The 19,566-nt window shown below is 41.2% G+C and overlaps 5 protein-coding genes across 7 annotated transcripts; 1 reads left to right on the top strand and 4 right to left on the bottom strand.

Annotated features, from left to right (window-relative positions):
- Window positions 1–69: 69 nt before the first annotated feature.
- On the bottom strand, window positions 70–2,033 carry c1qtnf9 (C1q and TNF related 9). Its single transcript, XM_077010744.1, has 3 exons — window positions 1,765–2,033; window positions 1,389–1,451; window positions 70–1,004 (listed from the first exon to the last, which is right to left on the bottom strand). Exons 1-3 carry the CDS (start codon window positions 1,949–1,951, stop codon window positions 235–237), a joined length of 1,020 nt encoding a protein of 339 aa, XP_076866859.1. The 5' UTR covers window positions 1,952–2,033; the 3' UTR covers window positions 70–234.
- Window positions 2,034–2,608: 575 nt separating this feature from the next.
- On the bottom strand, window positions 2,609–5,183 carry tagln3b (transgelin 3b). Its single transcript, XM_077013444.1, has 5 exons — window positions 4,968–5,183; window positions 4,250–4,463; window positions 3,916–4,090; window positions 3,543–3,645; window positions 2,609–3,414 (listed from the first exon to the last, which is right to left on the bottom strand). The coding sequence occupies exons 2-5, from the start codon at window positions 4,427–4,429 to the stop codon at window positions 3,273–3,275; spliced, it is 600 nt and encodes a 199-aa protein (XP_076869559.1). The 5' UTR covers window positions 4,430–4,463; window positions 4,968–5,183; the 3' UTR covers window positions 2,609–3,272.
- Window positions 5,184–6,068: 885 nt separating this feature from the next.
- On the bottom strand, window positions 6,069–9,308 carry abhd10b (abhydrolase domain containing 10, depalmitoylase b). The gene is made up of 5 exons (XM_077013438.1): window positions 9,152–9,308; window positions 8,554–8,737; window positions 8,275–8,386; window positions 7,740–7,877; window positions 6,069–6,735 (listed from the first exon to the last, which is right to left on the bottom strand). The coding sequence occupies exons 1-5, from the start codon at window positions 9,243–9,245 to the stop codon at window positions 6,394–6,396; spliced, it is 870 nt and encodes a 289-aa protein (XP_076869553.1). The 5' UTR covers window positions 9,246–9,308; the 3' UTR covers window positions 6,069–6,393.
- Window positions 9,309–9,588: 280 nt separating this feature from the next.
- Window positions 9,589–15,828, bottom strand: LOC143519713 (acyl-coenzyme A thioesterase 9, mitochondrial-like). Of its 3 annotated transcripts, XM_077013430.1 has the most exons (16): window positions 15,699–15,828; window positions 15,237–15,325; window positions 14,731–14,748; window positions 13,786–13,831; window positions 13,410–13,580; window positions 13,114–13,151; window positions 12,945–13,028; window positions 12,740–12,843; window positions 12,439–12,512; window positions 12,132–12,199; window positions 11,926–12,037; window positions 11,692–11,782; window positions 11,506–11,591; window positions 11,198–11,285; window positions 10,952–11,102; window positions 9,589–10,855 (listed from the first exon to the last, which is right to left on the bottom strand). In XM_077013430.1, the coding sequence occupies exons 1-16, from the start codon at window positions 15,710–15,712 to the stop codon at window positions 10,797–10,799; spliced, it is 1,293 nt and encodes a 430-aa protein (XP_076869545.1). In that variant the 5' UTR covers window positions 15,713–15,828; the 3' UTR covers window positions 9,589–10,796. The 3 variants fall into 3 exon arrangements, with proteins under 3 accessions (XP_076869545.1, XP_076869547.1, XP_076869548.1); XM_077013432.1 differs by lacking the exon at window positions 14,731–14,748; XM_077013433.1 differs by lacking the exons at window positions 14,731–14,748; window positions 15,237–15,325; window positions 15,699–15,828 and adding an exon at window positions 14,468–14,709.
- On the top strand, window positions 15,196–19,166 carry sat1b (spermidine/spermine N1-acetyltransferase 1b). The gene is made up of 7 exons (XM_077013445.1): window positions 15,196–15,331; window positions 16,688–16,865; window positions 17,182–17,233; window positions 17,341–17,424; window positions 17,521–17,622; window positions 17,704–17,744; window positions 18,011–19,166. The coding sequence occupies exons 2-7, from the start codon at window positions 16,800–16,802 to the stop codon at window positions 18,179–18,181; spliced, it is 516 nt and encodes a 171-aa protein (XP_076869560.1). The 5' UTR covers window positions 15,196–15,331; window positions 16,688–16,799; the 3' UTR covers window positions 18,182–19,166.
- The last annotated feature ends 400 nt before the right edge of the window (window positions 19,167–19,566 follow it).

The following is a 19,566-nucleotide window of genomic DNA, read 5'->3' as shown; positions in this document are numbered from 1 at the left end:
CGTAGTTAAATTTGACCAGCTAAAATAATCAAACAAATAAAGATTTTGGATACCAAAACAGATAATTAAGTTTTGTTTATTTTTTTCAGAAATAAAGAGAAAGATGTCTTTTTCGTTATTAAGGGAACAATAATTTGAATGTATATAGCAAATCAATTTGCTTTACACCATTGGGAGGGCCGTGTATTGCTTCAGATTTAATTAATCTACAAAGTTCTACTTAAAATACGATTGTCAGTCAGCAAACAGGAGGAAACCAGAAAAGGTGGTGTCATCGTCATCATCCGCATATAGTCCGTTGAAGAGCTGTCCTCCAGACACCTGGAGCCACACCTTGTCACCAGCCTCCAGGTGAAGCACGGCCCCCCCTGCTGCCTGGTCCTCACTGTTCTGGTAGTTGTCCATGGTGTGAATCACACTCTGGCCGTTCTTCATGAGGGCCACCTTGACGTTTCGGGAGAAGACGGTGATGTGGTAGGTGAAGAAGTATGCCCCAGTGACGGCACACGTGTAGCGACCGCTCTGCGGCTCGTAGTGGTTCTGCCGGTTGTAGATGATTTTATCAAAACGTATGGGAGCATTACTGGGAGGCAGCTTCGTCTGAGACGTCAGTCCAACGGAAAAAGCACTCTTGGGGATTTCAGGCATGTCTCCTTTGGGCCCTGATTCTCCTGTATCGCCCTTTGTCCCTTTGTCACCACGGTAGCCAATACTGCCTTTATGACCTGGAGGGCCGAGGTCCCCTTTGGGGCCAGGTCTCCCTGGAGGACCCACAGGGCCTGGGGCGCCTTTTTCTCCCTGGTACCCAATGATTCCCTGAGGCCCCTCAGGGCCCTGGGGACCCACGTCCCCTTTGATCCCCTGTGGTCCGGGGAGTCCTAGCTCTCCCTTCACACCTTTAAGACCATGTGGGCCTGGGAAACCTTCAGGCCCCATTTTCCCAGGGGGGCCCCTCTCTCCACTGTCTCCACGTCGTCCTTTCACTCCATCTGTACCCGGAGCACCTAACCAGACATCAAGACGTTTCAAATCTCAGTTGAAAAAAGACATGTTTTGAATTAAACTTCCTGTTCTGCTTAAAAGACAAACACTGACAAGTACTATACAATACATCTGTATCTTTAAAACATTTTTTCCAAAAGTTCAAACTTTTTTCTCTAAAGCTTAATTAGTCAGTAAGATCTTTTCAAATGTATTGTGATTTATCTATTTGACTTGAGTTATACAAAACTATGCCACAAAGTTGGAATTGTTATCGCAGACTGAAAGATGGTGGATGATCACAGATGGGATGTTTGCAAGTAGGTTGTATAAAACAACCTAATATTAAAGGAACAGGTGAGAGGGGGGATACATTTTGGTTAGCAGAAAACATATAAAAATGTCACCAGGTTCTCCTTTATCTCCTTTAGATCCTTCCTTTCCTGCTTCTCTGCATGTCCCAATAGCACCTTTGGAGAGATAAAAAACCCAATTGGGCTGTTAATGTCTTTTGCTTTCCATTCAAGCCTTTGGTTTCATATCAACATCAGAATGCAGCACTGTCATATGAAAGTGGAATATGTAACTTTTTTTATACAACATTGTACTTACTGACTGTGAGTGGACAAGACCTTGTGTATCTTTGTAAGACTTTGTATATCTTAACCATGATATGTAAATAAATTCAGTGAAACTCTTTGACCAATATATACATCTTGCATTGTAGTTTTCTACTGCATGCTAACACAACTATCTAAAGATGACAAACTGTGTTTGTCTCACCTGAATCCCCCTTGTCACCTTTGGCTCCATCACGTCCATCACGTCCAGGAACTCCGTTGTGTCCAGGGTTTCCTGGTATTCCGGGGTGTCCAGACAGACAGCCCTCCTTCTTTCCAGAACCGTCCTGCTCTGTGGAATGGGACATATCCGCTAAGAGGAGCATGACTAAAGACCTGGCAAACAACATGATCAGAACATGCAGGTTACAGAGCAGAGAACCAGATCAGAATAAAGGCCTTAAAAATATGCTGAGATGTCAAACTATCTTGAATCTGGTAATTATATGGCACTTTAGAGAAACTCTATTGGTCAGACCGCAGTTACACAAGTTACTTATTTGAAGCATATTTGTTACACATCAGCTGTGTTTTCTTTGTTAAAGCAGGTTTTTTATTTAGATAATGATCAACTAGGAATGTTTTTGCCATTCACTTCAGTGCCCAACAACCTGGTGGGGCACAATGTAATTTAACCTCCAGCACAAAGCTAATGATGAAGTGTTTAGGTCTTGGTATAGCACATTGATCAGTGCTTGACATGGATTAGGATCTTGGGGAGTATTCATGCATGCTTTACTATTTTAATTAATTTCCATTTGAGTGGCACTGAGCAATGTAATTAAATGTGTCACCATGAACCCATATATAACACTTGACCCCATATTTTTCTTTGGTCTATTAGTAACCTTTTCCACCTATATGCCATGTCTATAAACAGAAAACTGTTTTGTAATTAAGAAACACACATTTCTTTCTAATTAAGAAGAACGCTGTGATACTAAATTGTCTTTTAAGATAGTGTATTCATTTATTCAACAGTTTAACCAAACCAAAAAAAAAAAAAAAAACAAAATAAAGGATCAACACATAAAACATGATTTTAAACACTCACAAACATTGCAAATGAGCAAGATGAATACATATTGTAAGTCCAGTTACAGTTTCCCATAACACTTCCCATATTGTCACATTTTTTATGACATAACACTTTGAAGAGTTGAATACAGATTACCATTCACAGGTTGTACAGGACTGAAAGGAAAATGTATGTATGTTTTCAACCATGAAGCTGTTGTATGGTGTACATCTTTGAACAAAGAATAACAACATTTAGTATTAAGCGCTTACATAGATAAAGGCAGCTGTCATCACCAAACTACATGAATGAAAACCACTCAGATGCATGTAGCTATTTGTAAGCTACATATTGTTTTCTTTCATCAAAAACAAAACGTATAAGTAACACTGCAGTTAAAATAAAATCACTCATTAATCATGCAAATGTTTCACTGGTTAGTTTTAGACATGGAATCTCAAGGTGGTTTTGAAAGGTTTTTAATGTCTACATACTTGGCCTCTGACAGTGAAAGTGCTCTACGTCCCGACACCTGACATCATTCTGGGGCAACTGAGGTCAGAGAAGTAGGTTCTGCTCAGTGACGGGCTTGGGGGGCGGGGATTAAGGTCCTCTGGGTGTGTGTGGCAGCTCGCCGGCCAATCAGGCTGGTTTTACAGGATCTGACGGTGCATGCCATACCCGGTCATGCCGGCCTGGGACGCTCCACGGTTGCTCCCCATCTGCAGGCTGATCAGGTTCTGTCCCTGACGCAGCTGCTCCTCGGAAAACTCCCGCCGGTTGGACTGGGACTTCCTGTGTGTGGGGGGGACACAGGGCTGGGTGTGAGGTGGACAAGCCCTCTCGCATGTTCAGCAAGACTGGGTTTATCATCGTTGGTTAGATTATCCTGACACCATGCTCAGTGGAATGGTGTCACTCACCTGTGGAACCAGTCTCGGTTGCCACGGTACTGTCCGTCGTCCTTCGTGAGAGCCAAGCTGCCCAGGGCCATTAGGGTCCGTTGAACGGCAGCCATGTCTTTCCCTGTTCCCAAGGAGACCAACAAATATTGTAAAGGTGTAGGATGCTTACATAGAAGTTTCCACACCTATTGCCAATTAATTCAACATTTTTCAAAATTGCAGGCACATACATTTATGACAGTTGGCCTTATCTGATGGACTTACATATTTATCAGGATGAGAGTACATTCACTATCTTGGAATCAAACGCATGATCTTTCTATTAGCATCTATTAGCTCTGTAGGCTCAACCAGGAGCACACGTCCACCACGTCATTAGATGATAACTTACCTTCCCATAAATCTACAGTTTGAAAGATGTCTGTGGTAATGACCCCATATCCCTCAGCTGCCTGGAGGAACTGTGAGATCTTTTCCATCTGCTTAAAGGCCATCGGAGTCTCCTGGATCTTCTTAATGGGCTCTTTACCACGTGGGTACAGACTGTTAATTAGCCTGCAGAGGATCTGAGAAAGATCAGCAGAAGATGCAGTAGAGGGAAAAGGAGAAAGAAGGTGTTGATTGATAAAAGAAAAAGAGCCCACAGATGATCAACTTTCGTCTCATTCACAAATACTTCCACCAACAGGTAGGGATCTTCAGCAAAACCATCTCGGAGAACTCACTGTGCCGTCCATCAGCCACTTCTGGAAGTTCTCCCTCCCTGGTTGTGGTCTCTCCAGATTTCCACCACACTGAGCAGCGATCCAGTCCATCAGACGAGTCTCCAACTCAGGATCATACTTCTGTTCGATCTTTTCCTGTACCTCTCTGCTCAGGCCATAACTGGGGCCTCGGTTTGCCATGATCTCTCCACGTCTTTCCTTACTCTCAAGTAATCTACGTCAGAAGAAGCAAACCTAACAGTAATTCACAGACATAAACTCGCCCCAAAAGCTGTTTCTAAAACCAAACTTATTTGAGCAAATCTTTTATTGGGCTACAGTACTCAATATTAATTTTGGATAAATATATATATTTTGAAAATTAAATTAGGACACAATAAATATCGCTGTTTTGTCATTTTAAATCATTTTCTCAGAGGGCTGAACTGGCTTTGGTATGTCAGGGGTGTGGCTGAATCCTCTATTTCTATCGTGACTTAAATCGTACCGATGTAGACACAGCAGAAAACCAGCCGCGCATTCGTGCATTCATTTTTTGTAATAAGGACTAATAAAGAAACAGATTATTATTAATATGTATATACACATACATGCATGAATCGTAAAAATCAGGATTGCAAGTCAATATAAGTTTGTACTGAAGGTTATCTGGCTACGTGCCCAAAGTTAACACTGACGTTAAATGAAGAAATAGAGAATAAGCGCGCGGGACACTTACCTCTAATACATGCGATTGATGCCTTCCTTCGCTCGAGCGCTCTGTCAGTTCCTTCCTGTGGGCGCTGCTTGAAGATGCTGGAGTGGAGCATCCATGCAGCTAGGGGTGGGGCACGGCTCGGACGCGGTGTCCGGTATGGTGCGACACCCGTTATATAGGCAGTCGTCACGAGGAGGTCTCTTCAGACCCCACATGCCAGTGCGACAGGACGACAGACTGACTTCGCTGTTATTGAGTCTATGCTTACATTAAAGCCTTTTATATGTTTATTGTTTAATAACATACAACAAATGGTGAACATAAAGTTCTATAGACGATATTATTTTATTTAGTCTATAAATCGTAAATATATTGTTATTTGTGAATTTCATGCATGTGAATTTCATGCATGGAAACGACAAACACACACACACACACGAGTCGATTCTAATGTTCACCAGCATCAACTGTGAGCCAGACTCTATCCCAATTAGATTATGCACATTAGTGTTGTAGACAGAGACTGCATCCTCTACACATCACCATAACATAGAATACAAGAATGGATGGTGAAAAAAATGTTTTATATGATTTTATTAATCAAAATTACCATTTCGGAGAAAGCTCACATCTCTCCTTATATTACCTTCTTTGCGATTTAGAACAAATCATGTAAAGATTTGTTAAAGACTAAATGGTATTTACTTCCTCAATACGTTATGCATGCTACAATGCTCCTATGTACTGAATGACCAGTTTAATAGGACATATGTGTTGTGGCATTAAGCCCGTTCTAATTTAGAGCCGACTTGATGGTCTTCCACCATCGAGTGGCTGAAAGGTCATTCCGGTAGTTAAGAGTGTAATATCAGCAGAGTCACAGTTGGAAGAGTGAGCACTAGCTACGGCCTGTCCACCCTAATCACACGTTAATAAACAACCAAGTGCTTCCTGGAGCAAACGGCTCAATACTTCTAGCAAACAATCAGAGAGGAGTGGGTAGATCAAATCAAAGGGTCAACTCTGACACACGCATTACTGTGAGCACAGGGGGAATCCAACGGCTTTGAAATGTATATAACCCGTTTATAAATCTTCAGAAAGTGCCAGAAAAGCTTAAAGTGACCGATACAAACAAACTTTATTTCCTTAATATAGGTACAGGAGCCCAACAGACTGTGGTAACACAAGAATTTTGTCAAAAGAGAAGCAGCATAATCAGAAGGCTGATCTTATAAAGAACTCAATAATAAACAGGTAGAAAAAACACTGGGAAGGCACTAAGGGTTCAGGCTTTAAGGTTTGGTGCTTCCTTGTTCTCTCCAGAAGTCTCCACACTCCTTCCGTCCTCTCGTTCGTCGCCTTTGCAAACGTTAAAAAGGCAGAGGGGAGTTTGGCAGGAGAGGCTAGGTGTGGCTGACGGGACCAGTGGGCGTTCCTCTACAGCTCATGCCAAGGTGGTCAGCTTGTCAATGAGGTCATCGATGGTGTACACGATGAGCTTGATGTCATCCTTCTCGGCCATGCGGTGCTGGCCGTGACGTCGGAGGATGACGTCGACGTCGGGGCTGAGCACGCGCTCGGCCACCTGCATGGAGACGTGCCAGGGAACGTCCTCGTCCTTCAGGCCGTGGATGAGACGCACGGGGCAGGTGATGGGGATCGGGCTGTGAAGGATGCAGTGGTTCTCCGCCTCACGCAGGAAGTCCAGGCTCACGGTGTAGAAGCCCTCCTCGTTACTTTTCGTGGGGATCGCCCACGTGCCTTTATCTTCAAACTCCTTCCTCGACTTAAAGAGAATGCAAGATCACAATCCTCAATTATACTGAAATCACATGATCGATGCTACATGTCTATAATGTCTTTGGAGGCCGTGAAATGCCATGCATGCTCTGCTCTAAACCAGACGGCCCTCCAGGCCTCTAATGCAAAATTCATATCTGGGGTTTGTAAATGTATTATTCAAATCACAACCTTCAAGATATAGGATCTAGAGATTTTACGTCCTCTCTTTATGTACAAATTGTGCATGACGACAAACTGGTCAAAAGGTGACTCCTCTGTCTAAAAGTGATTCCTCTACTACGCTCTCTTCACTGGCTTCCAGTAGCGGCACGCATCAGATATAAAACCTTGATGCTTGCTTACAAAGCCAAAAATGGACTGGCCCCTCCCTACATGATGTCCATGGTAAAAAGCCGATCTGTACAGCGAACACTTAGAACCTCAAGCTTGGCTCGACTTGAAACTCCATGCTTAAAATCTCATGGAAGACAAAGCTCCAGACTATTCTCCGTCCTGGCTCCAAGATGGTGGAACGATCTTCCATTAGCTGCTAGGACTGCAGAGTCTATTACTATCTTCAAGCGTAGACTGAAGACTCACCTGTTTGTTGAGTTCTTACCAGAGCACTAATTCAGCTGATACCACTTGCCGTTGTTCTTAAATTGTATGTCTGTTTATGGTTATTTGTGCTTCTAGGCAAATGTCTAACTTGCAAAACACTAGGTAATGATACTGACTCCTGTAGTTTAGTAGTAGTCTGACTCAATGGTGTCTTGAATTCTGGCCTATTTGTACTATTTCCTAGAATGTATTCTGTGATCAGAAGCAAAGCACTTTGTAAGTCGCTCTGGGTAAGAGCGTCTGCTAAATACCGTAAATGTAAATGTAAATGTAAAATGTAAATGTGACGCTAAACATTCAACTAAAACACAAATGATTACAAAATCCAGGACTGGGAGAAAGATTGAAGCTCCAGAGTTAAACATCCATATTCTAAATGCTCCTCACCTGTATTGGAAGAGACTTAAATGCTGTAACAAAATAATCAGCTGCCGTGGAGATGCCCACCAAAGCTTTCGTCTTCTCCGGTCGAGAAATAGCCGCGAGCAGCATTAGCCAGCCACCCATACTGGAGCCGACGAGAATCTACAGATCATGGAGAAGGAAACAGTACCAACATAGTTCATGTTTAACATAGTAACATAGCTTTTCAAAGCTGAATGAACTGTGTTACAGAGGAGAGTGCTATTAGACTGAGAATAAAACTATCACTACCACATGAATGAATGAATATTATAAATGCAAAAATATACAAATAATAAAAACAACAAACCTAGTTTAAAAAAATCAGAAAAAGTAAAGGTAACCGCACCAAATAAATCATTTCTAAAATGCGTGTACATTTAATCCTATAGTTCATCGGTCCTGTAAAGTAAGCTCATATTATTTACGTGATAGCAGCGACATCTAGTGGCCATTGGCACTGTTGCGTTTCTCGTCAACAACAGAACACACATTCACAGGGATAATTATTGAATCTCACCTGTGGTCCTTCAGCAACTTCATCCAACATAAAGAGGACGTCCTTTTTCCAGGTTCCTATAGTTCCTTCTGAAAAGACACCTTCCGAAGCGCCATGGCCCGTGTAATCAAACCTGTACAACACCACAAACTGGTTAAACATTCTGCACCACCAACATCCGTTTATGTATCGTGTGTATCACTATAAATAACGAACATGTTTGAATAAGAAATGTGGATGGTAAGAGATCAACACCAAAGCTTTTCTGCAGCACAAATCCATCAAGTTGGCTTAGGATACCTCAGACAGGAATGTCCTAAAGACCTGCAGAAGTCCTCCAGAGCTTGGGCCTTTTCTCCACTCATATTAGACCCATAGCCAGGCAGAAACACCACACCAGGACTCTTCCCTTTCACCTTGCGATAGGCAAGCTTTGGTAAGTCTGGACGTGATATATACTGTACACCAGACTTGCGTCTGACCCCTGCAAAATAATGACAGTTTTATAATACGTTTACATTTCTTACAAAATTGTTACAAAATGACACGCATATCACATTAACCGTGTTAGGACGTGTGGAGATGTAAATGCAGCTTCACACAGCACAGACCAGATGAACTTGATCGAGTTTGAACTTGATCGATTTGGTTTGATAACGTTATTTATAGCGATACTGCGACGTGAGCCGCGGCACCTCAACGACTCCGTGTAAGACGCAGAAGTTTGGAAACATCGCTACGACTACACGGTGTAGAAGCTTAAAGATCAAGGCTGAACTTCACAACACCAACATGCCCGAGCGGCCTGTCTACGCCACACCCCCCAACCTGGCGGCTTTTTACATGGTTAATACAGACTTTTACATTATGCTGAAGACCTGAGTTCACTTTTACTGACCATTGACAAAATTCGGTGAAAAAACACGGACTGGTCCACTGGCCAAAGCTTGAAACAGCCCTCTTCGACAGTGCGTGAAGGCTACGGCTGCCATACTGTGCTGAACTATCCCTGCCGAAATACCGCGAGACTAATTAGGTTGCCATGTACTGATGAAAAAGTCCTCTTTTACACCCTGTCAAAACTTTTATTTTGTTTCTAACTTTTATTTTGTGAAGTAATTCACATGTTAATATAATTTACTGAAAAACGACAAGGTAATTAGTTTACCTTAAAAAAAATTAGTCTGCCCTTCACAGAAGCTTGAAAAATGTAGCCACCGAAACCGTGACATCTCAATAATGCTTGAATAATGATTCAGGACTGGACAATTCAGTTAATGCTTGTTTTATGTTCATACCAATAACCACATCAAAAACTGGTCTCAAATAAGGAAATTCACTTTAAACGTAACTTTATTTTTAATAAAGCTGTCAAGCATGCATGCAAAACAAGGCTTACATTCGTTATACGTAGTTGTGCACCCGGTTTGGAACAGCTGGTCTTTGACTGAAAATGTTTGATAACTTTCTCTGCTTAATTTTGGTTCAGATTCTCTAGGCTCAACTTGGTATATACTACATTTGGATAGTGAATGCACATTAAGATTTTCTTTGGCTGAAATGAGAACTCGCTCTTGGTGTGGTCCATGATGCACAGTTGCATCACTGAATTCATAAATTTGCAGGATGTTAATTCTAGTGTATTCTTGTTTCCAGTATATCCAGAGGAGTTCTCAGACCTCTGCTTAATAACTTCTGGAATGTCTTCTGGCTTCCCATCAAGCAAAGATGCTTTCTGTTTGCCCTCAACAGTATTATGGGAAAGGCATGGACTAAAATTAGGTGGAACATGACTACTTATTATCAAACTGACTCAAATGTCAAGCTGCTGGATCAAACAGTGTAATTATGAATACCCTGTTGTTCACACACCACTTGGTACTTGCTCACAAACCCATGGAGGTTTCCCATGCTGCCACTCAGAGCTGAACAATGTGCAAATGGTGAAAGTTTACCCTCCGTTTAAACAGCAACAATGGATCCAGCAAACCAGTAGATAAAGTGTATCATGGACTACACCATATTCCATCAGAGCAAGTAACTTGAAAAAGATGGAGGGTCTTTTTTAGCAAACATCTGATGATGTAAAACACAAAACTATTTGAGTTTTGTAACATACTGTAAACAATAGTGTAGTCTTAACCTTCTGGTTTTGTAGTGTCTTTATCTGCAGTTTTAAGAATGTGTTAAAAGCAATAACCAATATGCATACACATCTCAATAATTTCGCACAAAAGACATTACAAGTTTTCTTAGAAAACATCAAAAACCTCCTCTCTGAAACTTATGAATATGAACATATAAATAAGTTAGCAATGGAAAAAGACCTTATGGGTTTTTACACTGTCTCAATAATTTTAAGGACTTGACGTTTCAGCTCCCAGACTTACGCAACTTTCCAAAGACTGTCAACTTTCAGTATCTGTAAATATATCAGATACATGAAGCTACAAGGTTTTCATGTAATATAAAAGTGTACAATACTGCTTTGCAAGACCTTAGCATGAATCTTTTTGGATGTCACAAAAACAGGCCCTTAGTCTTCACTGGCCTTTCATTGTCTCATCAAAGTGCCTTTTCCCATCCAAGTAGAGCATGGACTCTAAGGGAACAAAAATATATTAAAAATATATATAAATACGATATGCATTATATTACTTTGGGAATCCTAAAACATTCAGAGAAAACAACTCCATACCTCCATAACTCTGTGGAACAACAGCAGGAACGTCCTTCTCAACTTGGAACGTGTAGTGAAAGACGTTGGTGGTGTTGTGCTGTTTAGTCAAGGGGTCAAGCACCTCGGTGTGCACCCTGACCTGGATGTGATTCGCCTCAGTGTAACTGACCTGTTAAAAAACATCAGGGACCATCAATTCAGTGTGAATGCACTGAGGGCATTATAAACACACATTATCTTTGCTAGGTTTAGGTCATTAGCTACCTGTGAAGACAGCAACAGCAGGGAGCCAATCTCTACTGGCTTCTGAAACATGATGTCATCCACAGATACCAGAACCGGCCTACTACCTCTGCAATGACAGCAGCAATACAAGCATATATAAATACACTGTATGGCTCCTGTAGTTCACAAGGCAGAGCATGACACTAGCACCACCAAAGATGTGGGTTTAATTTTTAGGGAACACACATACTCATAAATAGGCAAGTGACTATGAATGATACGCCAAATGCTGTTAATATAACAGCTGTCTAGAACATAGCCAATGAAAAATGGGTATGATGCCTTACGCAAATGCACAGGCATTGGCCCAGCCAAGTTCGTAGGCCTTCCTCATCAGAAAGCCACCGAATATCCGATTGAAGATGTTCCTTTCCTGTTGTGTGGACACAGCACCACACACACCCAAACATTTCAACGTTCAAGCAACCTTTTCAAAGCTCTAATTTTATTCCCTCTGGTGGGTTTCATCTTACCTCCGGGTGGCAAATCTCCAGGCCCTTCATTTTAGCGTCTTCCATCCACACGGAGTTGGGGGGGAGGATTCGACTCCGGAAGCTGACGGTCCTAAATAGGAAACATGCGTGAGCAGTATGACAAAATCTCGTTTTATGGTCCCCTAGACCATGAAGGGACCAAAAATCCACATTTTTATTAAAGTGGTTTGAGGAGTGTGTGTGTCTATGTCTGAGTTTATGTGTGTATTTTACTTTGTGTCCAGCGTGTTAAGGAACAGACTGTGAACGATGTTCCTCTCATCAGCGGTAGGTGCCACCTTCAGTAAGGAGGCTGTACTCAGCTCCACGCGCCTCTTCTTGTTAACTGTCCACAAAACATGATTTTTGGATACTCAAATAGGATCAATAAAAACCATTTTAAATTGTACATATCAAAGTCACATTGATCGAGCACTTACTCTCTCCTTGCTGGAAAAGCTTCTCTTCCTCTGGGCCCTCCAGTTTCAGTGGGTTTACAAAAGCTGCCCTAAAGTTAGAGAGAGTGGCTCACATCAATACCCATTCAACTGACGAATCCATCCATCCATTTACATCTGCTTAACCGGGTCCGGGTCGAGGGAGCAGTGGCTTGAGCACCAAGGCCCAGGTTTCCCTCTCCACACCCTCCTCTTCCTCTTCTGGGGGGAAACCGAGGCGTTCCCAGGACACCCGGGAGATGTAATCTAATCTGTGAGGTAAATCCATCAGCCTCTGCTGTTTTTATACCTTTTGTTTTGCGGATCTCGGGCTACCATCACAAACGTTGCATCCAACACGGGCGTATAGGCTCCGTCATGCATCTGTGGACACAATTTCACATAACACCAGTTTAAAGAGGCACAAAATGCTCAGTGTGCATAAAACCACAAAGGGCTGCAGACACACACGAGGCAACAAAGAAATAATCTGATAATAATCTTTAATGGTCATTAAACCCTCATGCATCCAGATTTTTCTTTGAAACGTTTTAAGAGTTTTCAAGGATTGTGGGATGTGTGGAAATATTTCAGTAAGGTTGCAAAAGTACCTGTGACATGTGCATTTTAGCTTCAATAGAGCTCTTGCCCACCCATGTCACATGACCCGTGAACTTGATGTCACAATCCGGGTAGACTATGTTCTTTCTCATGTCTAGGAAACGATCACAAGTTAACATCTACATCAAGATGATGATAACAACAACAAACAACACCAACAACAATAAACATAACCATACATGCACAATCACACACCGATCTTGTCCACCAGGGCTGTGACGATGGACAGTGGAGATCTCTGCAGCTCCTTATTAAACGTGTGGGAGTAACAAATGAGCACTGTGGAAAGATGAGTTACTGGGTGATGTTGAAACAGTCACTTCATAATCCTGACTTCATGTTTAGTGACCTTGTCCAAGTTTACCTGCTAAACTGTCAAGGTCCTCCAAAATCCGGCCAAATCTATTGCGGGGGAAAAAGTGCTTACATTTACAGACTGGTTCAGCATAAATTCAGCATATTCAGCATAAAATATCAGCGCAAACTACACAAACTGGAAATACTGCACATGACATTTTACACACCTGATAAAGATCTAAAATGCCAACTCACAAATATATACATACAATAATAAAACACAGTTTCAAACACTAACGATGAATAAAGAAATTCTAATCTGGATTATATATTATATATTGTACATGTATGTACTGGTAGTACCTGACACTGTTGTGGTAGTTCAGGTACTTCTCCCTGAGTGAGGGCTGTGTACCCAGAGGAAGATGTACTTCAATCTCACTCTCCTTCATTGTTTTGGCGGGCAGCTGGTCTTGACTGCTAGCGAGGTGTTTACTCAGCAACGCCCTCTCCTCCATGGCCTGCTGATGGTCTCTGCCGGGTGGAAAATACGAAAATCCAGCATGCAATTATAATTTCTACCTATCATTCACTCAGTCAATTTCAAACTATTGAAAACAGACAGCCCATTAACCATCGCAGCTTATTAGTGACTGTGGTCATACATTAAAAGCAGTTTTTGTGAGAACCATATGATATGAAAATGCATAATGTTTCTCAGAGGCTGACAATGGCATACTTCCAGTTGGTTGACGCTCCCACGATCTGCCTCAGCCTATTGCGAACTGTATAAAGAAAAGGAAGCAGAATCAGAAGAATCAGAATCTAACTGGGAACTAGGGTGCTGTGAGCTTGCTGCAGGCCATGTTGCTTCACAGCGTCTCAAGCAGCGCGTCATGGATGCCGAGAGAGTGGAATATTGTGTGCTGGGCCTAATAACCATTCGCTAATGTCTACTGAAAAAATTAGAGCTGAGAGTTGGAGATACCAATATTAAAGTTATTTCCTCTTCAAATACAGTGTGGGACAATGGACAATACAAACTATTCTCACTATTGGGATCATATGACCCAATAACATGGAATGTGACCAATAACAACATTCATGTCAACAAAAATGGGAAAAAATATATATGTATCTATATGTATATTGAATGTTTAGGCTAATGTAATGCTTTTGAACTTGCAGAGCTCGAGATACAGGTAAGAAAAGTCACCCGCAACGAACGTTTAGGGTTCTAAAGCCTTCTAAAGCCACCCGCTGCAGAGCATTCTGGGGGTTTAGAAATATAAGAAAGATTAAAAGGAGGATTAATTTGTTAATTAAGCCATATGTGCAAAGAGGAGTCATGTAGCTTTAGTTGTTCTTGTGTCTCCGGGGTTAATTAAGGTCAAAAAGCAAGATGTATCCAACTGCAGTACCTACAATCAAGGCCCTGAGTGGACCCCGTGTTGGATGGAAGTGCTTGCCATGCAAGAAAATGTCCATTGATGAAAAAGATTTGAAAAATGACAATTCATTAATAACAATTTTTACAAATTGATTAAGTCAATCATGTCTGTTATGTGGATTATGTGACACCTCTGTTAGGCCAGCACAGGGGTTTGCCCACTCAGGCTTATTGTGTGGGGCTGCAGCTTTATGCTACTGCAAAGAAGAACGCAAGATTATTTTACCAACACACCATTGGTCACAAGGTTTCCTGTAGGGACACACAACTGAGTCAAGACCTACTTTGATAAAAGCAATAGTCAATTTTACAATCGCTTGCCTTGAAACAGGGCTCCTTTGTACAGTTCACACCCGATTTGATTTGTATGTTAAATAAATGTGAACCTGGGATGTGAGATCAGGAAAATGCAACACTGTGCTCCTGCTCTACCCATAACAATTTAACAACCCCTAATTTAAAAATATCTTTATAAAGTTGCAATATACTCCAATGGTTTTAAAATACTCTGCAGTGATCATCATTATAGTTTATGCAGGGTTCTTATTTTAGCTCCCTCACAATTACTGAACATCATGTATTAAACTCAGCATGTATTAAACTCAGCACTTAGTATTTCTAAAACTTTTATCTAACAAAATCAAAAGTCAACTAAATGTATTCTATTATCTGGAAGGGTGCAGCTACACATAGCTGGTTAGCAGACATGTGTGCGTTTTCATGATTAGTGTGTCAGCTACCTTCAGACATATCAGGAGTCCTCCCGTGAAGGGAGGCTGACCCCACAGGGAACGCCCTGGACATCAAACACGCAGCTGGCTTCAGGACCCTAAAGGTGAGTGAAAAAACAAACATGAGGGGACCGTTTACTTTCATTCGAAGTAGCCTTATAATAAATGGCTGAAAATTTTGTCGCTATTTTCAACTTGGCATCAGACGGCAAATCACGCTCGCTCGCTCCAGTCCACACACACTCACGCACGCACGCACGCGCACACACACACACACACACACACACACACACACACACACACACACACACACACACACACACACACACACACTTAAACAAAACAAATCCCACATGTTGGAACCGGGTACCTAGTTAGCTATCTGGCTAATAATTTACCATGTCAGTAAATTCTATTTATATATCACGGAGCTGTCACACACCGATGAAAGAATAAAGCTCCATCTCTCACCTAGGTGAAAACATGTCGGCGTCTTGTATTCTTTAATACAAACTACGAGAGGACTAGACCGATTTATCCAGCAAATAAACTCGGGTTAAGACTTCCCTTGCTCGACAGGAGAGTCAAAGCCCCTTCCTGGTAGCCGTGAACAACTTATACCGTAATAACTATTCTATATGGCCATAGCGTCAAAACGACTGTTCATGCTGTTACAAAGCGGCATTTCCTACAGACAAATTATTTGTAAGGTTCGAAAATTATACTGCAGTGTCATCTGTTACTTATGTGGTTTGATAATCATAAAAGCAGTAAAGGCAAAATAATATTAAATTGTTAGATTATATCAAATTTCCTTTTCACATATGTAAGTGTAATCATTCTAAAGTTGAATTTAGCAAATTTGAAATAAAAACTAGGCAGTACAAAAAATGACCTGTTAAAAACGACCTGACAATGGATTTATGTATTTTTTGTATTTATTTGTGATGTTTCTTAACTTATGTTTAGTATTTGTAGTGTATTAATGCATATTGGTGTCGTCGTGTTTTTTACACTGTTGCTGCATACTTCCTATCAATACTAAAGTTTTCGGGGGGGGGGTTAGACCTACCTCAAATATTTCAAATGAAAATTTGACATTAACTGTAATCTAAAAATATAGATTTGTTTCAGTCAATGGATTACTACAATGTGTTTTAAGGATCTGCCCACAGATGATCTGACGTTGTCTAAGTAAGCTAGGCTACATGACACCCTAAAGATCGAAGTTAGTCAACAGTGCAGCAGTTACATCTTTTCAATTCCAACATCAGCTGCATGGCCGTTGTGAAAAAGTGTCACGTCGTGACGTTTTTACCTATTGCTGATTTCTATTGGTCAGAAATACAATATTTTTACGGTAACAGCCCGCCCACAAGACCAAATACTGCCTTAGCGAAGGAAAATTTTGCAGCTGTGGAAAACAGACAGTTGAGCTGAATGTGAACCCCTTACAACAGGTTGAGGACTGTAGACTCACTGCAGAAGGTGAACCTCTGGGAGGCGAATGAAGAAACATCGTCTGCTTCGCTTCACTTATAGAGGACTAGTGAGAAAAGAAAAAAAGAGAAAATGCAACATTTTAAGTTGCGTAAAGCACAGCCAGAAGATGTATCTGACATACTGCGACTCATAAAGGTAGAACTTTTAACCTTTTTATTATTATTTTAAATAATAAATACATGTGTCATTATAGCGGGAATGTGTGCGCGTCTATTCATAACGTTATAACTACGTTATCGAACTTTAAATCTGCTGTTGTTTTATGCAGTATTCCTTTGAAGTTTAGTTGCATCCATTCGTGGCACCTAATCTCCTGTCTTTTGTCTGAAGTCAGTTTCTTCTTCTCTTTTCTCTTGCCTCTTTATACTACCAGGAGTGTACTGAGTTACATCAGCCTACTGAAAAATATAAAAAAATGAGTTAAATGACTTTAAATGCACAATATTTACAGGAACTTGCTAAGATTGTGGAAAAGGAAGATCAAGTAATTCTGACTGAGAAAGGTGAGTCGGTCTAATGAGTGCAATGGCAAGAAGCACATCATATTCCAAAGTCCAAGATATTGGACCAAGTAATGGCATGACATCCAACCATTTCATCCCGCGTCCAGATCTTCTTAAGGATGGATTTGGAGATCACCCCTTCTACCACTGCATTGTTGCTGAAGTTCCTGCTGAGCACCAGAAAGTGGAGGGTAAGGGAATGTGTGTGTGTGTGTGTGTGTGTGTGTGTGTGACCAAAGTACACCAAAGTTTAAAAACATACATTTCAAAATTCTTTGAATTTGCAGGTTATTCTGTGATTGGTTTTGCTATGTACTACTTCACTTATGATCCATGGATCGGAAAGCTGCTCTATCTTGAGGACTTCTATGTGATGAAAGAATACAGGTGTAAGTTTTTGTTGGGAATGAAATTATCTTGTGAGGTGGGAAGTATATCTGAAATCCTCTAAAATACTTCCATCTCTGTAGGTTTAGGAATTGGATCTGAAATCCTGAAAAACCTCAGTACGGTAATTACTGATACACTTTTTTGCGTATCGTACATACTCACCATCTATTGTACATACTCACCATCTATCATACATACTCACCATCTATCGTACATACTCACCATCAGTCATGCATACTCACCATCTATGGTACATACTCACCATCTATCGTACTTACTCACCATCTGTCATGCATACTCATCATCTATCGTACATACTCATCATCTATTGTGCATACTCACCATCCGATTAGATTTAAATGGCTCTATTTGTACTGTACACCACAGATGGCTCTTGAGAGTGGCTGCAACAGTATGCACTTTGTTGTGGCCCAGTGCAACGAGGCTTCAATCGACTTCTATAAGCGGCGCGGAGCCCTGGACCTCTCTCTGGCAGAGGGCTGGCATCTCTTCAGGATCGACAAGCAATGTCTGCAGAACTTGTCAGCAGAGGAGTGAGCTGCCCTCTGGCAGTGGGGGCCATGGGAGGCACTCGACACCCCCAGCCCCCCTCCGGTCAAAAACCTCTTTCCTTTGCTGATATACATTGGGCATTTATCAAATCAATCACAGCTTGAAGTAGCTAGTGTCACTGGTGTTTTTGAGACTGACAGAAAGGAATTAGTGGGGTTTTTTTGGAGCCTTCTGGAATTGTTTTTTTTTATTTCTTTCTCATGTTATCAGTTGTTGACAGATAAAAACAAGTATGGCTGTAGAAACTCAAGGAGCAAGACCGTTGGAGTGTTCAGTTTTGTTTAAACGTGACATGGCGGAAAAAAAAGATAAACAGATGCCACTTTTATGTCACTTATTCACATTTGCTGTGTATTTTGATTAAAGTTGAGGCAGCTTCACCACACCTGAGTAATGCTGGTGTGGGAGTAAAGCCTTCAGGTATCTCTGTTTCCTTGGAGAACGTTGCCATGGCTGTTCGCAGATTCAAAGAAGGTGAAATGCAATATGACAATTTCTATGACTTTACACTTGGGGGGGCACAATCATCATTACTATGGTTACACCGTCTCTGTTGAGGTTAAAGGCATGTTGTGCTTAAGTAAACAAAGCATGGCTAACACATCACCAAAAGATTGTAATATGTGAGTCAGACACCAACAGCTCAAAGCTGGTTACCAACAGCACCTGCCTCAGATGCTTGCAGGCCTGGGAGTATCTGCTGAAGCTTATGGCAATGCATTCAACAGCTGCAAGCAAAAGTAAATGAATAATTACATATTATTAATTAATGTCATTAAAGGTTCTCGAATGAAGTCAGCAACTGTCCCTCTGATGGGCACATCTGTACTGGTCTTAGTTGTTACTGTTCTGAGACTGGCCTGATACTTGATTAGTTCAGCTTTAAAATATATTTTTTCTTCTAGTTGTCTATATTTATGTGTATATAGTCCTAATCTTCAAATAAAACCACACACTGTTAAATGTGCAATGGAAGTTTCAGTATTTTATTATTTTCTGCTTTTACTTCTTTTACTTCAGAGAGATTTAGTGCAAACACATTAAAACATTTACATATTAATATGTTAATTATGTGTGCGCTGTCAGGAGCATACCTAAAGAGTCAGAAAATAACCCATGGATCACAGGAAGCTGCATTGCTTGTTTGTATATCAGGGTTACTAAGTCTCCAGATCAACAGTGCGACTGCACAACCATGCCAACAGACTACTGGGAAGAGGCCCCTGATGAAAGCTCACTTTAGAATTCATAAACATCCTGGACATCTAGACTTGCAAATGCCATTTTGCAAAAAGGAAGCAGAAAAAACATTGTGACTGTGAAAAATGTGGTTGATGGGCGTTATTTGCATCACATGCAGGCAAAGCAAC

The sequence above is a fragment of the Brachyhypopomus gauderio genome, chromosome 7, assembly GCF_052324685.1.
Source record: "Brachyhypopomus gauderio isolate BG-103 chromosome 7, BGAUD_0.2, whole genome shotgun sequence".
Classification (NCBI taxonomy): domain Eukaryota; kingdom Metazoa; phylum Chordata; class Actinopteri; order Gymnotiformes; family Hypopomidae; genus Brachyhypopomus; species Brachyhypopomus gauderio.
Note: the sequence above shows the minus strand (reverse complement) of the source record. Positions and strands in the feature narration are given on the sequence as shown.